The sequence below is a fragment of the Taurulus bubalis genome (assembly GCF_910589615.1).
Source record: "Taurulus bubalis genome assembly, chromosome: 17".
In the NCBI taxonomy this organism is placed as follows: Eukaryota; Metazoa; Chordata; class Actinopteri; order Perciformes; family Cottidae; genus Taurulus; species Taurulus bubalis.
In genome coordinates this window covers 7,369,204-7,386,794 of record NC_136605.1, presented here as the reverse complement: position 1 = coordinate 7,386,794, position 17,591 = coordinate 7,369,204, and the positions used below count along the sequence as shown (strand labels likewise).

Here is a 17,591-nt window from a genome sequence, read left to right as displayed (position 1 = left end):
TGTGCTATCTATATGTTACTGCCTGTTTATTATTGACTGTTTCCTAAATTGAAATATTTGTCATGCTAAGAATAGCGCAAGCAATATTATGAGGTAGCTTTGGGGATCCACAACATCTCATTATCTCCATTACTTCTTGATTTCGACCACACTCTGACCTGAAGGGTCAGGGCGGTCCCTTGGGTTTGGATAATCTGTCTTAACAGTGGATGGAAGGATTGTTACGCTTTTCCTCCATTTCCACTGAATCTCTGCATACTCGACAGGATTGCCCTGGGCCTTTACAAAGTGCTGTTAATAGCGACCTGGTGGTTTTCCATTGCCCCTTCACTTGCATGGTCAATCTTGCCAGTCAGGGTGGATCTTCTCTTCCAAGCAGAGGGTCAGAAATGTCACCCCAAACCAATTTTTAAACTCGCAATTTTGCCTAAAATAGAAAAGATACAGTAGTCATAACCAGGCCGAGGCTTGCAGCATAGTAAGGGGCTGGCTCTGATTGGGAAACAACCGGATGGCAAATGTCAGTGTGGAGATTCAGAGACTGTTAAAGACACATCTTCATCCAGTGCAATTACTCTCTTCAAGGGAGAAAGCTCGTCAGAGACCTGGGAGCAAATGGAGAAACGGTTTTAATCTGCACACTTTACTTAATCTGGATGACAATATGAAGAAACTGATGGTGAACATTGGACTGTATCAAAGTACAAATAACTTTGAGACGATCATCGCCCACGGCCGAAAGCTAGGAAGCTAAGCTAACCCCGCTAGTACCTGAGGCTACTCCACTAACCAGTGTACTGCTGGCTGTTTGATGCCCGGTCGCCAAAAAGTAAGATGGATGAGAGCAGAAGGATGTCGTTGACTGTTGAGCCCACATCTTCACAGAGACCTGGCTCCAACCCGGATCAAGCTGCATGGCCATATATATATATATATATAGATAGGCGCACAATATTAAAGACAGAACTGTGCTGGTACAACTGTAACACTTTAATGAACAATTAACATATTACATAAGAAACACATTTGTGTAATAAATATATCAACCTGAGTTATTTTCATTCTGCACAGAAATAAGAAATAGAGTCATATACATAACAGTATTAGAGAAGGTCTCAGTCCTGAGTATGACATTGTATTATATATATATATGTATTAATTTACCATTGAAATGATGGTGTTTGCATTTATGAAGACATTCGAGCATTTAAAAAAAGATTACACATTTTCTCTGATTTAGTGCATTCATTCTGCACATTATAATATCATGAAGTTGCTCTCAGTGTTCAAGGCACAAATGGCTGCAAGTATAAAAAAACACTCCTGGTTTCGACTGTATTCCAAATAAAAAAATCACGAGACATATACGCGTTTAAAACTGATTGGCAGTTTGACGTCCTGCTTTTTATCAGGTGGAAGGAGGTACTGTTGGTCAAAAAACTTGAAAACTTAAAAAAAAACTTTAAAGCATTTCTTGGGACGCAATTCAGAACATTAAAATGTTCTCAAAGATTTTCATTTAAATATCAGTTAAGTCACTATCACCGAATTAATAGTGACTAAACTGATATCACACAATAGTGATTGAGCCTATGGACCAGTGATGAAAGCCCTTGCACTGGCAGTGTTACAAACTGTGCGTCTGTGTGCAACATTGCCAAGAAAAATCTGAAAAGGTGCACAGCGTTTGTTTCTGGGAAGTGAGATCCACAAACACACCTGCAGTTACCGCTTATTGCCATGGCTGCTGCCAAAGAGAAGCAAATGGAGATCTTTTGAGCAATAATTAAAACAAAAATCATCAGTGTGTAAACAGATGTGTGAATCACAAAAGAAACATCAGATTGTACCTTGAACTCTCATGATTCCCTACTCTGAAAGCATCAAACAGACAGAGCACACCTCATGGCTTGAAGAGAAGAGGCTGCATCCTGATGAAGGTGAAGTTGTAGTACTGAGGCAGACCCTGGTGGCTGATGCTGCTGAATTTATCCCAAAAGAACGGCGGGAGTCCGTCCTGTGTCGTTGGCCCGTTCACTGCCTCCGCACGGAAGTCCCCAGCCATGAGGAAATCTGTCACCTGGACGGAGAACAACACAGGGACCAGAGAAAATCTGAGCTCAAAGGAATTTGATTTTACAAGTGACCTCTATTACTATACAAGATCACTGTGGTGACAGGGCACTACCTTGGTGTCATAGCAACCTGCTGGTGTGGGCTTCTCTGCTCTCAGGTCGGCACGGCAGCAGATGGTCTTGCAGGGGTCACCCTTGGAGTACGGATCCTTCTTGTAGTCTGAAAACAAACAGACAAACAACAATGGGAACATTACATGTGTGGCCACAAGTCCTCTTCTGGGCTGACGAGTAAATCTTTATTTTAAATGTGGGCCAAACATTAACTAGCTGGATGTGAGTCAGAAAGTACCAAAAGGAGGCAGAGCCACACACCATTAGACCTCATGATGTGCTTCAAAGAGTCCAGGTCCTTGACGTCAGCTTGGTCCCGGCGGAAGATCTTGGCTCTGGGACAGAGATCGTAGGAGAAGTCTTCTCCTAACTTAAGCCACATTTCTTCATAACCACTCAGCGTGTAGATCTTGTGGTGGAAAGGAACGTTGTAGGACGGCCAGTAACCTTTGGTTGACGAAGGCAGACGGGAAGAGAAACTCTACAAATGTGCAAACGAAACAAATTCTGTAGAAAAACAGGATACAAAGAGCTGTCGTTACCTCTGCGCAGAGCCTGTGTCTGGTCAGAGTACTCCACCAGCCCAGGGATCTGCTCCACCACAGTCAGAGCGCCGTCATCAACACTGTGGCCCAGCTTCACTTTGCTCCTGTCCAGCACCATGTACTGGTTGTTGTAGGTGCCTACACAAGCGGAGCCAGAGGTATCGTCTTTAGTTGATTTAAATTTGGTGCTGAAATAAATATTATATAAATAGTATTCCAATCGCTGCCTGGAAGGTGGAATTAACGAATTAAAGAGCTAATACACTGGTACGCTTTGGGAAACTAAAGGTTGGCAGTAGTATAAGTATACAGTCATTTTATTTGAATGGTCTTTATTTAACTGTCATTGACCTATTGATGGTTGTGTCTCTTCATGTCTTCTACAATAATTTGTGCAAAATGTATAATCACTAACCAGAGTTGTGCCTGGAGAATGTTTTTGCCCACTCTTCTCCAGTGTGTGCCAAACTGTGCGCCAGCCTGACCCTCTGCCACGCCAGGAGGCTGTTGGGGGTGATCGAGTCAAAAAGGGAGTCGTTAAAGACGTTGTTGGTGGTCTGGGTCATCATCAGACCGCTGCCCAAGAGGTAGAAGTCATCCAGAGACACAAGGAAACCTGAAGAGGAAGATTAAGCTGAGACTATTACCGACATTACTGACATACAGACAAGCCACAGTTGTGTGGAAAACTAATTGGACTCGTGTTATGGAGAATTCCTGCGGCCTTCATACCAGGGTAGCTGCTGAAGGACAGCTTCCCGGTGGCTGTGTGGGGCTCAGTGATGTGGAAATCCCAGTGTTTATAGATCCGCATTGTAGCAGCGTACGTGTACCAGCTGGAGTGGGCAAACAAGAGGTTCTCAAAGCCGGGCAGCATCTGAGAGGGAAACAGTGAAGTGTGGCTGTTTGGTGATTACCAATGAAACACAATGTCAGTCTTTAAATTACAGGTATATGTGAATACAAGTGTTTTCTATTTGACGTATGTCCTACAACATAAAAATGTCATCTTGGATTTCAAGGTAAGTATTATCTTGCAAAAGCTGGTACAGAACAATTGTTGGCAGTGCTCAACAAAATCAGCAAAAAAAGGATATTAAATTAAGGATATTGTTAATTTCAATGAATTAATTACAATGTTGGTGCAGCTACATCATTAATTGTAATTCAAGCATGTGTGATGTGATGTAAATTTCACAAATAAAAAAACAAACATAAAACACAAACAATAAGAACAATGACGTAAGTGAGTAAGTAAGTAAACAATTGATGAAGAACAAATACTTTGGAAAAAAGAAAGGTGTGATTATAAGTTAAACCACGAACAGTACTGCACTCCTTAAAATATGTCAACTGCACACGAGGGAACAATATTTCTGGTTAAATATACTAAATGTATTTTGTGACAGAGGAATCTGCGAACACTTTCTCTGATACCAAGGCTTGTTTCTTACCCCACACTATACGCATGTTCACGAACACAATATGTTATTTAGCACATTTAAGTAAATCATCTAGTTTACAGTTAATGTTTTACTGATTTTAAACACATATTGTGAACAGGGGCTTTGAGGAACACTCCTTACTGTACAGGTTTTGACCTCTGACCTTGATGAGAGCAGAGCAGTGACCCATGCCAGGAAGTTTGATGTTTCTGAGGAGAGGGTTGGAGGTGAGGACCAAGGCTGGGATCAGATCCAGCAGGTCTCCCACTGCATTCAGGAACTGGACGGCAAACAGGGACAGCGGCTATGGGAAGGAGGCCAGATAAACAGCTGTTTATCAGCAAATGAAAAAGAGTAGTAGTGTTGTTACTTTACTTAACTCGTGAGCTATTGAGAGACATGTCACACCAAATCTGCACTATCAAGCTGCAGTTTAACTTTATGACAATTAAGAGAATCATTGATTGTAACATAACAATATTGGCACAAGAAAAGGTGTTGTGTACTTAGTGTGGATCATAAATGAACCTTTGGAAAATATGTTACTACTCTTGATCTACAACACATACGTACACAAGGCATACAATCCCTTGTCCCTTTAGTGCAGAGTGACAAAATGTGATACATCAGCACAAGTTTGGTTTGAGTTGGAGGTTCCTCATCGTAAATAAGAACTTGTCGGAGCAGTATTTAAAGCCGTTAAACAAATCTAAAAGTGGAATTTCTTGTTTCAATAAGATTCAGATTATTCCATTCTTATATATTCATTCTTAATTAGGACACATCTACGTTTTATCTATACATATGCATTGCAGTTGGTTATTCTTTATTTTCCTATTGATTTCTACCTTTTATGTATGTTTTTTAACTGTTTTTGCCTCCATAGAGCTTCAATGCTCATAGAACAGCCTGTTTAAACAAGAGTTAAATTGCAATGAAAAGATCATGTTAATGTTGTGTGCCCTTCTTACCTTTTGTCCCTGTTTCTTTGCCCAGTGTGCGACTCCTGCTTGCAGCCCATCCATCTGAGCCACGATGAAGCCTGCGTGTTTCCACAGAGGATCTGAGCTCTTGTTCAGTTTTATCTGCTCCCTGGTCCATGCGTCCTGCTTCCTACAAGCCCAAGAGTGACCTTATTCATTATAATTATTCACACTTAAAAGTAAAGAACCAAACACTAAGCTCATGACCAAAAGCTCTGCAGACACAGAGTCCAACAGATACATGTTAATGAACTGACTTGAACTGAGGACAAACATTGCACTCTCTAAACAATCCAAAATGAATTAAACAAACAATAATATTTTCTGTTTCCTTTTCCTGCTGAATTTTACGATGTAATCCTCTTTGGAATGAACTACATTACACTCTGGTCAACAGCATTACAGAAAGCTAACAGAGCTTAACTATCTGGCCACAGTTTCTGCTGAACTAAACTCTGAGAAGAGGATATGAGAGATGATGACTGTACTGTGTGACTCAGATTATGTACTGTAAATGCTGCTGCTGTGGTTTTAATTTATAAAAGGAAAACGGAACAGACTCACGTCATGAAACTCTGAAGTGGGCCGAGGATCTTTGGGTCGTGGATCAGCTGTGGATACATGTTGGCATAGTGGTCTATCATCTGCCTGGGGAGAAAGAGTATGTATGAATTATAAAATAATGTAATCAGAATGACAAAAATACAGTATTTACAATGTTAAAACAGTGTGTTGTTTTTTCAACTCACTTTTTATTTAGTTTTCAACAACATAACAACAGCATATATTTTCAAACAGTCACATTCTTTGTCAATTTTTCCGTTGCATGTCTTGGTACACATGATATTCAGGTACAGTGTACAACACACAGAAAGAACGACAAACATCAAATGGTGGTCACTCCAAGAAAAAAGAGAAAACAAAAGAGGGGAAATAAGGATAATAATAATGAAAAGATGGGATAAATAAATACAAATAATAATTTAAATAAATAAATAATTTAAATAAGATGAAGAACCAATAATTGTCCACTCCCGAGTGTAGTATTGTATGTGCTATATGTGCTTTCCAGAGAGGATTGTGTATGTGTGTGTGTGTAGAGAGAGTTCGCGAGAGCAGTTCTACCAGAGGGCTAAGCAACATATAATAATCACCTCATTGTAATAATAATGGTGCGACAGGACTCCATCGTTTACTAAATATAGGCTTCTGGAGCCTTAATGAATATGTGATTTGCTCCATTTGATAGATGTCCCATACTTTTTGGATCCATATATCGTATGTTGGGGGATCCGGTTTTAACCATCTGATGGTTATACCCTTCAATGCTGCTGTTAGTGGTATGTTGAGGAGGTATTTTTTGGCCCTCCCGCCCAGGCCTTCAGGTATCACTCCCAATATTGCTACTGTGGGGTCTTGTTGGATGTCTTGTTGGAATATCTCTTTGAGGGCATCAAAGACTTCCCTCCAGTATACATTTAACTTGGAGCATAACCAGAATATGTGTGTGTGATTGGCAGCGCTTCCGCAATTCCGCCAACATACGTTGGAATGTGTTGGGCCCATCTTGGCTACTATTTCTGGAGTTCTGAAGAATCTGGTGATTATTTTCCATTTATATTCCCTCCAGGTGTTTGAGTTTGTAACTCTGTGTGCCTCTGTGCATATTTCCTCCCAGGAATTCTGTGGTATGGTCTTGTTCATTTCCGCTTCCCATCTCTGCTTTATCTGTTGGGAATTATGCAAATTCATAGATAGAAATATGTTATATAGTTTACTTATTGTTTTCTTAGTTTTGTTCCCCATCTGAATTTCTATTAAAAACCTTCCTAGAGTCGTACATTTCACAAGCTTTCCCCACTCTTTGTGTGTTGTTAGAAAAGTTCTCAGTTGTAGGTATCTGAAAAAAATCAGTTTTGGGAAGATCAAAATCGTTTTTCAACTGCTTGAATGTCTTGAGGTTGTCCTCATTAAATAGCTGGTGCAGGTGAACCAGTCCCATGTCTGACCACTTTCTAAAGCCTGTGTTTAGATTGTTAGGTGTGAAGGTCTTCATAGATCCAATGCTTGTTAATAATGAAATTAACTTTGGAAGCCCAAAAGCCGTCTGTAATTTTTTCCAGATTTTAAGAGTAATCTTAGTCCTCTCTCTCACTTCTTTTATGGGTTTATCTAAAAAAGGCAATATTTGTAAGGGCTCAGGGCATACATTTTTCTCAATATTAAGGGAGCGTGGTCACTATCAATGCACTGAATTATTTTACTATAATTGGCCTCATATAAATTATGTAAGGATGGGGGGATGTATATGCCCAGGTATTTTAAACTGTCTTTTTGCCATTTAAATCCACTTTGGAGTTTTACACTTCTTGAGATGTTACCGTTGACATTCATAGCCTCTGTTTTTTCCACATTTTCCTTGTATCCTGAGTAGTATCCATACTGTGAGATGAGTTCCTTTAAAGGTGGTATTGTTGATGCAGGTTTCGTCAGATATAATAATACATCATCAGCATAAAGGGATATGTTATGCTCTTCTTTATGTATTACAGTTCCTTTTATTTTATCATCATCTCGGATGAGCTGGGCCAAGGGTTCAATACTAATTGCGAACAGCAGGGGAGATAAAGGGCAGCTTTGTCTGCAGCCGCGTTCCTTTGTGATCTATATCCGTTAACTTTAACAGCTGCTTATGGTGATGAATATAATGTTTGTATCCAATTTAAAAGGTTGGGGCCAAAATTTAACCGTTTTAGTGTTTGGAATAAATATTGCCATGATACCTGGTCAAATGCTTTTTTCCAAGCATCTAGGGACATAATCATTGTTTCCAATTTCTCTTCTTTTTGATGAGATAATATGTTTAATAAGCGTCGTAAGTTATCGCCATAGTATCTTCCGGTGATGAATCCCGTCTGATCAGGATGGATGATTATTGAATATCATCCTTATGAATTACCACCATAGTTGCCTCAGTCCAAGACGGTGCCATGGTTTTAGATTCTAATGCATGGTGGTATGCTTTTAGCAACAGTGGTGCTAACAAATCCTTGAAGGTTTTATAAAATTCATTAATAAATCCATCTGGTCCTGGCTTTTATTATTTTTATTATTATTATGCTTGATCTCCCATTCCTCAATAGGCTCATCTAATTCCTTGGCTGCTGATTCTGTCAATTCAGTACATTTTATAGGATTTAGGAACTCTAAGTTTTGCATTATCAGAGCAGGTATCCGTATTTTTGTATAAAGATTTGTAAAACTCCGCTATTTTATCTGGTTTTGGAACAAAAGTTTCTTTTGATTGTATTTTCTGTACTGTATTAGATGATTGCTGTTTTCTGAATCTAAATGGTAATAATCTGCTTGCTTTGTTACCGTGTTCATAGTATTTTTGGTTCGCGAATCTTAAACTTCCCTCAATTTTATCTGATTTTGGCTGTTTATGTTTATGTTCTACGTCTTTTATTTTATCTTCCAATTCTCTCTTTCTAGCCTCTTTTCCTCTTCTCTTAGCAGAAGCAAATGAAATAATGCGGCCTCTGATGTATGCTTTAGCACAATCCCACAGTGTAAGAGGTGTTGTTTCGGCTGAGGTATTGATATCCAAGTATTCCTTGAGTTCTGCTGTAATAATGGCGGCAAATTCTTCATCATTAAGGAGAGCTGCATTAAGTCTCCAGTGTTTTGATGTTGGTCTTTGGCCTATGTCTCATTTTAATGCCACGGGTGCGTGGTCATTCTAGAGAGTGGAGCTTTAGAGACAGGTTGTCGGTCCATTAGTTGTGACATTACGCAATACAGGTCCCCTCCCAGGAGTAGTAGCCCTGTACTGTATTGTAGGATCTTATTGTACAATGTTCTGATAAAGCCATGCTCGTCTTCATTAGGTGCACATACATTTATGAGTGATGCTTCCTCATCAATTAATCCATTAACTAAGATAGTAATATACTTTATCTGCCCACGACCTTCTCAACTTTTCATGTTCAGCATCAGATAAATGGGTTTCCTGGAGAAATGCAATGTGACAGTTGGCTTGTTTCATCTGTCTTTCTCTTAACGGGGCTATGGAGGCCTTTGACATTATAACTTATCACTTTTAGCGGGTCCATTATGTAAAGAATGCAATTTTCATATTTTGGGATTTTGCATAGAGAGATGGGAAGCGGACGCAAACAGCCAGCACATGGGCCATGTATCTTGTTATGTGGAGTGTGGGGAGTTGGACTAGACAATTAAACCAATAGGGGTGGGGTAAAAAAAGGGTATTTAAGAAAAATGGATGATGACTTTGTTGTTTTTATATACAACGTAGGATCCCAGGGGAACAGTGGGATCAGAACAAGGGGAAAGCAACAGTTGTGACTGCTGTTAACAAACATTAACAACAATCTAGTAGTTGTTAAAAACAGTGTGTTCAATGCTGTTTGATTAGTCAGTAGGTTATTATCCTGAAGACTTTGTGTTTTTACTGCATTGTGAGGGTGCTGTCAATCATTTCTTAATTGTTACAGGTGACAAAGGTCAAAGCTCATCAAAGTTTCTCATCAGCATCATACTGATCAACATACCAACCAACCGATCACCAATTTGATTACTGATATTTGTCTTGTTTTGATTATCAGATGTTGAGATATAGGCATGAACTCCTTGTAATATGACGAAGACTGTATAGGAAAAGTGAGCCCGACAGCACGTTCATCACACTTACTGGGCCGTGAGGAAGCCTTCGAGGTAGCCAGCCAGGAAGAAAGTCACCTCATCAGTTTCAGGGGTCTTCCCATACCCGGCACGGATCTCTAGGACACTCCAGCCCGTTTGTGACATGGTGTCATTCAGGTAACCGTACGCATCCCCTTCCGTCTCCAGCACCCCTTCCTTCAGCAGGACGACCTTGTGTTGGGGGTCCCAGTACACTGTGGCTGTTGTCACCTCTGAGAAGAAATCATACACCATTGCAGTAAGAGGGCATCCAAACAAAACGGTTGTATAAGGTCACAACAGTCTTTGAAAAGAAAGAAAAATGAAGAAAAATGAAGTTGGGGACATTGACTCCTAGAATGCAATTTAAGTGCAGTAAATATACCAATGCACTTATATCTTGCTCATGAAGGCCTTTACTAATTGCATGGCAGTATATCAGTGCATTGCGTTTGTAAAGTTTATTTAGCTTAATAAATCATCTATTAAGGGTCACAAGACTAGATTGTCCCATTTACTAAAAATATCTCACCCTGCATGTCTGCATTTCTTCTTTCTCGCCTTTTGCCGTCTACATGTTTCTACATTTGCTGATGTTACAATGTATTTAGGTTTAAACTAAACTAAACATGAGTGGAAGGATCCCTCGTGGGTGTGGGGATTACCCTGTGTCGTAACGTTAGGTAAAGAGAACAGGCTATTCACTTCAAGCAGTCATTTCAGACACACCTTAATTCATAATAGTCCCCAGAGTCAGTCATAGTTCATTGCTGCTTGATTACAGCGGACCACTTTTTGTTAAATCCTGATGCGATCCTGAAACAACAACAACCCGTGATTTTATATAAACTCGGCGTACTTACTGTCAGCGGAGGCGAAGGTCGAAGCCACAATAAATAACAGAAAGACATGCAGCCTCTTTGCTAAAAGCATTGTTGTGTAAATGCCGTTTACAGTGAATATAACTGCAGAGTTGAGACGCGGATCGGTCAGACGTGGTGGAGGCGAAGAGAAAATCTGATATGGCGAAGGGACAGAGAGTAAACTGAGCGGAGCGTTTCCTGATCGGCTGCTGAGGAAAGGGAACGACATAACATGCCCTTTTAAAGGGATTTGTTATTGCAATAGAAAATTACACTTAGCACTAAGTGTCATAGGCAATAGCTCAAGTCCATTTCTGCCCATTTTATTCTATTTCCACTATAGGCTCACAATAAAAATGTAAGAAAAGTCCACCCCAGATGGGACTCGAACCCACAATCCCTGGCTTAGGAGGCCAGTGCCTTATCCATTAGGCCACTGGGGCTTAGCGGAACCACAAGCACACCAGTTAGGAAGTCAAAACCACATACACTTTTCATATAACGACAGTAAATGAGTTAAATCCCTTTTTTTTTTAAATAAATGGTGCATCCCGATAGGTACGTTTCTACTCATCTAATCCAATATGCTGCAACGTTAAGTGACAAGGATCTGTGTAAGATAACACAGTAGCTCCTGATTCATTACATTCCAGTTAATCAGAAAAAGACAATATAAACCAATGTTTTTATTCTTTATTTAAGTCAACAGATGATGTAGTCGTTGATGACTGCAGAACAGTGTTTTCTGATGTGATTGCTTCCCCCTTAGTGCTCTCAATAGTAAATCGTGAAAATGCACAAGATCCTCTTCTCCCCCTGAAGGCAACCAGGAGCCACAGAAGAGGATAATTATATTGACTATAAAATATAATTCAATTATCTAATTAAAAGGTTTAAAATATACTTTGACAAAAAGAATAAATAAAGTGGGAATGACAATAAAACTTCAAACAACAGTTTTTACACCCTTTCCCTTTGTACATAGTTATTTACATGTAGTGTTTGTATGTTTTTTCCTCATCTATGATTTTCACACAGTGGTAAAGCTCTGCGAGGCTCTGTGTGTCCATTACCTCTCTCCTCCTAAACAGAAACACTACCAGGGGCATTGTAAAAGTGAAAAAAACAAACATGCTGTTGACGAGAAGAGAGCAATTCAGGTGTGTTACAGAAAAAAAACATACACATATATAACTTGAAACATGCAGTGTAAGGAGATGAAACAGATTGAAAGACACAAAAAATAGACTTTGGTTGTGAAGCTCGTCAGAGCTAGACACTGTGGCAAAATACAGGCTGTCCCTTGTGAACCAACAGAAGAATAGAAAAGAAAAGAGGACAAAGGAATGTAACGGCCTCACGGAACAAACTTCATTCAGTCATTATCTTCAGCAATACCTTCAGTAGTGTAGCCAGTAGTATCATTTGCCATTTGTTTGTTAAAGCAAAGTGTCACTTAACACAAAATATAATGTTAGGTAGCTCAATAAATCCCTGTTTGTAGCAAAGAAAATAACAAAAAACAAAGTTAATGTCAATATATAACTTAAACAATCCACAATATGCACATTGACACGCAGCCCAGGCCCATGAGGCTTCATTAAGAGCAAAGAAGGCACACTTCATAATCTCATGATCACATAAATACTACTATTATTATTATTATTATTATTATTATTATTATTATTATTATTATATTACTAATATTCTGCTGCATTAAAATTGCCATCTGTAGTCGTGTCTCTCTCACAGTCATTAAGAAATGACATTATGTGTGGAGGGGACGTCAGAAAGCAGGACGTCGTCTTTTTTTCTTTTCTTTTAAAGAGAAAGTTGACAGTCAAAAGTTGCTATCGTAAAATAATCACAAAGCTGTTGATGTGAGAGTATCCCAAGAAGGAAACGGCACCAAAAGAATAACATACAGCATTATAGCAGCAATTCTTTGTAGTATTTAACGTTTAAACCGCTATAATCCACTGCAAAGATCGCTGCTTGAAGAACACACACCTACACACCGACACACACACTCACTGTCATTCGTCATCGATCAGTTTCTCAGCACCATTCTCTGCTCGTCTCTCTGTGCTGCTCCGTCCCTCCTCTCCTCCGTCTTCCTCCTCCTCCTCCTCGTCCTCATCTCCGGCGTAGGACAATGACGGGCTTCCGTAGTTGAACATGGTGCGGGAGAGGTCCACTTCAATGGGGAAGACATCCGCCTCCTTCAGGACGGCGTAGCACTCGTCATAGTAGTGGGACATGCCTGAGACGAAGCGCTGCAGCTGGAACACAATGTCCTGGACTGGAGGTGAAGAAGAGGGACGGAAAAGAGTGGATAATCTACGTTATTACATTTAGAGACGGGTAAGGGAAGCTGAATATTGGCAAATAAATAAATAAAGAACGTGAAGAGAATGAGCTAAAAGAGTTAGAAAACGATGGGGTCAACAGGTAAAAGTGTTACTGTTTGAGGGACAGATTATATGAGATTAAATGTCTGAACGGGCTGCCGTGGCTCTCCTCGGGAACAATTCATCATTGTAGGACTTTTTTCTGATCAATATCTTTACATTTCTCTGCACCTTTTATTTGTGCATTCTGGCAGACTAAATCCCAAAAATTAATCAGTGTATTTATTCTTAATTATTAAATGCATCCAATATTATTTTGGCAAAAAGTATATGAAATTCTCTCGATAGTCATCAACTTAAGTGAAAAACTAACACTGTTAAAATGTGCTTTGGGAGTGAGTGACAGACATTGTCCCATTCCTGGTGAATAGAGAGAAGCCGATCACACAGATGTACCCGTGTTCCACTAGTGCCAGTTTACAACGGGCCGAGTAGGGAAATGGAAACAACAACAACAACAACAACAACAACAACAACAACAGACCGTGTTTCTGATCCAGCAGCTCTATCTTCTCCAGAACGTCCTTCCTCATCTTGGCGAAGCGGGTGCGAGCCTCCTGCCGACAGCGCAGCACCAAGCGGTACTCGTAGTTCCCAGTGCTGACGCGGTACATGGGCTCTCCCATGGCCTGCAGGAGGAAGCACACCAATCACTGCTTCAGATGATAGGAGTGCAAAAAACCTCTGGGAGACGCAACAAGACACATTTTTCCTTTGGCAAACCTTAAAGCTTGTGTATACAATGAAAACGAGAACTCACAATACTGCTGTATTCTTCATCATCCATTTCCTTCACCTTCAGGCAGTACGACTGGAAGACACAGAGTTCAGACGGTCATTCATAGACTCCCTAGACTGAGAGTGAACCAAGTCCGGCAGATTCACAAGTGATGACTCGATGTTGCACATGGCACCAGAACTTACCAGATACTCAAACTTCACATCCAGGTACTTGCGGATGGTGAGCTTGGTGTCGGGAATGGCCTTGTGAAGGTACGTGTTCAGGTCGTGGAGCATCTGCACAACAGGATATGATGTGGTGAGTCATGCCATGAGAGTGCGTGTGTTTTGTACTTCCATTCCAAAATGTTTGCGAAGAAAAAAGAAACACGTTTGATCCGAGGGTTCAGAATTGTGAATCTGTACTCACGGGTTTGATGGTCTTCAGCAGCTGAATGCCGTATTTCTCAATGTTGCGGTGAGCGTCAGCAAACTTCACAAAAGCCTCGCTGGCTACAGCCTGAGGCTCTCGCACCCCGATGACAGAGAAGACGTCGCCAAACGCTGGAGGGGTAGATTTTAAAATACCAGTCAGGTACATCAGAGTGCTCAGATAGACTGAGAGGATAAGGTTTGTGCTTTTCTTCTTTGCTGGTCGTTTTTTAAGGGTTTAAAGTGACTCACCTCTGTGAGTTTGAGAAAGCTCAAAGAAAGCTCTGAGCAGTCTCTTCGTGTGCTCCATCAACCCTACGAGCAAACAGAATAATGACACACACTTTACCACAATGTTTCTGATATAAACATCACATTACCAGTTACCTTACTTATCACACTAAACGACAACACTTTAGTTCACTGAAGGCCAGTTTTGTTCTTTACCTTTGTAGAGCTCTGCTGTTTTCTCCAGCTCCTCCAGTCTTTTGACCAGTCCATCTGCAAAGTAAATCCACGAGTTGAGTTTATGTCGAGCTACATAGATGCACTAATACAATCAGAATGCTCGTCATGATAATCTCACCGTTGCATAGAATAGCTCGACTGAGTCCAAGAGCATCGGCTGTGCCTGAGCTCATATTCTCTACCAGGCGATGTTTTACTTTTTTCAGCACTGAAAGACACAGCGGATGTGTTTAGTGGACACAAACGGCACTGAGCAAAATTTACTGTGATAAAGGAAGAAAGCAATTCAAAGCGTTATGATACATAAGCCACGTGCAGTAAAATAACAAACACTGAATCACGAGGAAAAGAAGAGATACCTATATCCAGCGACTTCCCCTGTTTGGGGTCAGCCTGCAGTTTGTTGTAGTGGATAACGGCTTCTTCCTGTGGAAACATAATCACAAGACACACAGTTGAATCAACAACAACAAACATAATGTCATATTTAAAAGTAGACCATCTCTAGAAAACAAACTATATTCAACATTAATTGTATCTTATAAAAATGAACCAGAAGTGCGTTTATTAAACTGATAATGTGCAAGCTTTTCCAGCTTCGTGGTGCCGAGGGTGAAAGTCACATGCACGTTAATTTGCTTTGAATGGGAAACAGCGGCACATTCTAATCCTTTAAATCCCGCGTCGCACCTCGTCTTTAATCCGACATGCAGTCATGTCAAGTCATGGAATTTTCTGGGCGCGAACAATGGATGCCAAAAAAAACACAGCCACTCTCCACTGGTGACGTTACGCTAAAGGCGACGGAGCTTTTGTCCCGACCTCTGCAGCACCAAGCCAGTACAGTCCCTCTCTACCAGTTTGATGGTGGTTTTGCATCCAGTCAGTAAACTATTTCTTTAGGTGGGAAACAGAAATGTAAGTAATGTTTGATTCCTTTTGCATGTTTCTATTCATGTCCATCGGTGCTTAAATTTGACTCATTGGTGATGTGGAGTTATTATTCTAAATCTAGATTGTAGATCTAAAACATTGTGGAAGAAGTTAGTAATAAGCCACCGGAGCATTTTCCTGGTGGGACTCAGAGCTGTGAATCCATCCATGTGTGTACCTGCACAGCTTGAATCATCTTGGCCACCTCCACTTTGGTCTTTCCCTTCACTGTTTTTCCGTTCACGCCTGTGATTTCATCTCCTGCTGCCAGTGTCCCATCCAGAGCTGCTGGGGTGTTATCAAAGACCTGCAAGACACCAGAAACCACATTTAAAACAGGTACCGATGACACAGAAACACTGTATGTTCTTACATGTTATACCTTACAGACCTGATCAACTCAGTTGTGTACAAACCTGGACAATGTAGAGACAAGGGCAGTACTGTGCCCCGCCACCAATGCTGATCCCAATAAGGTTATTAGCGTCTTTCTTCAAACACACAGTGCCAGGTACCGTTGGTATCCCACTGTTGAGGAGAAAACACGATACATTGAGAATTGTAGCATTCAGTTGAACCGGTACAACTGTATAGTATAAAATCCTACACGTTCATGAACATTTAGTTCATTAATGGGAGGAATGAGTGCAACGTTCATATCAGGACTTGGGCTCAGCTCCTGTTTTAAGGTTTTAGTGAGATCTCAGCGTGGTTTGGTTTGTCAGTGACTGTATGAACTGAAGGCTTAACAATGACACACACTGACACACACGACCGAACGGCTCAGATCCTGTAAAGGGAAAACACAAGTGTGACTCACAGTTTGTCCTCTTCCAATTCATAATCCATGTCTGTGAACATTGCAGGCCAGAGTCAGTCCTGTCCCTGTGAACCTGCGAGTGATCACAACAACACCTCGTTATTAAGAGAGAAGACAGAAACAAGCGCATGCTGGTGGGCAACACAACAATAGTGAGGTGGAGCTGATCCCACAATAAAGCAGATGATCGCCTCCATGTCAGATCTGCAGCAGCTGGTGAACAGCTGGTTGCTTTCGGTGCATGCGAACTAAAGTTACCACGTTGGCTCGTTAGATGAGTCTGAATACGTGTAACAGTTAAACTACGTACAATCGTATCAATGCGGTCAAAACACACGACTGATATGTCTTTGCATGGACAGAGATAAACATAAAAAGGCGTAGTAACGTTAGCTGCTAGCTGAGTAACGTGAGGCTATTTGGAAGATGAAAAGGAAACACGCCGTAAATTAATTACCTTTGTCAGAAGTAGCACCAGTTTCACATACAAACGTCACGTAGTATGCAAACAAAGCACAACGTGTTTTTAAATCGCTGCCTTTAGTCGCAATTATCTTAATTTCTGGATCCACAGCTCCTCTGTTTACTTTCTTTTGTCACTTCCGGTAGCATAGCGGAAGTTGTTTACGTATAACAACTTATATAGATATTGACTAGTTGTTTTTAGACAGAATACTACAGATAAATTACCTATATATTGTTTTTCTTTCTGCATTGATGTATACTTTATATATAGGTTATATATACAACCAATATTTCGATAATGCAATTCCTTCCAAGAAGCCTTCAAGGTATAATCTTGGGGTTTTACTGCCCTCCAGTGGTCACAGTCGGTAACTGCAGCATATTCATTTCGTCAAACTATACCTACTACACTTACGGTAGTACTTTCAAACTCTAGTGCTCGAACTGAAGCCATGCGAAATGAAATAACAGAATGGTCACTTAAGAAAATACACTTAATTGAGCCATTTCGACGAGTAGGGCGATGGCTACGTGACCGATATTCTTCCAGTACGGTAGTTTGTTAGTCAACAATAACATTTCAACATTCAATTGTCTGCATCGGTCATATGAC

General features: G+C 40.5%; 2 protein-coding genes across 2 annotated transcripts; both read right to left on the bottom strand.

Moving 5' to 3' along the window:
• Window positions 1–1,047: 1,047 nt before the first annotated feature.
• On the bottom strand, window positions 1,048–10,799 carry plbd1a (phospholipase B domain containing 1a; the record flags this gene model as incomplete). The annotated part of the gene is made up of 11 exons (XM_079233710.1): window positions 1,048–2,080; window positions 2,189–2,295; window positions 2,451–2,636; window positions 2,732–2,872; window positions 3,150–3,350; window positions 3,467–3,611; window positions 4,343–4,483; window positions 5,151–5,292; window positions 5,727–5,810; window positions 9,877–10,099; window positions 10,730–10,799. 11 exons carry the CDS (start codon window positions 10,797–10,799, stop codon window positions 1,904–1,906), a joined length of 1,617 nt encoding a protein of 538 aa, XP_079089836.1. The 3' UTR covers window positions 1,048–1,903.
• Window positions 10,800–11,436: 637 nt separating this feature from the next.
• Window positions 11,437–17,107, bottom strand: pick1 (protein interacting with prkca 1). The gene is made up of 13 exons (XM_079233772.1): window positions 16,971–17,107; window positions 16,514–16,586; window positions 16,110–16,221; window positions 15,872–16,000; window positions 15,120–15,186; window positions 14,879–14,968; window positions 14,740–14,793; window positions 14,545–14,607; window positions 14,291–14,424; window positions 14,065–14,157; window positions 13,901–13,951; window positions 13,625–13,769; window positions 11,437–13,031 (listed from the first exon to the last, which is right to left on the bottom strand). The coding sequence occupies exons 2-13, from the start codon at window positions 16,552–16,554 to the stop codon at window positions 12,766–12,768; spliced, it is 1,245 nt and encodes a 414-aa protein (XP_079089898.1). The 5' UTR covers window positions 16,555–16,586; window positions 16,971–17,107; the 3' UTR covers window positions 11,437–12,765.
• Between the last annotated feature and the right edge of the window lie 484 nt (window positions 17,108–17,591).

Excerpts from the sequence above, each read along its gene's own strand:
- pick1 (XM_079233772.1), bottom strand. The coding sequence starts at position 16,554 with ATGTTCACAGACATGGATTATGAATTGGAAGAGGACAAACT. Across the intron at positions 16,222-16,513 it reads GAATTGGAAGAGGACAAACT|TGGGATACCAACGGTACCTG; the intron begins GTGAGTCACACT and ends TCTCCTCAACAG. Across the intron at positions 13,032-13,624 it reads GCTGCTGGATCAGAAACACG|TCCAGGACATTGTGTTCCAG; the intron begins GTCTGTTGTTGT and ends CTTCACCTCCAG.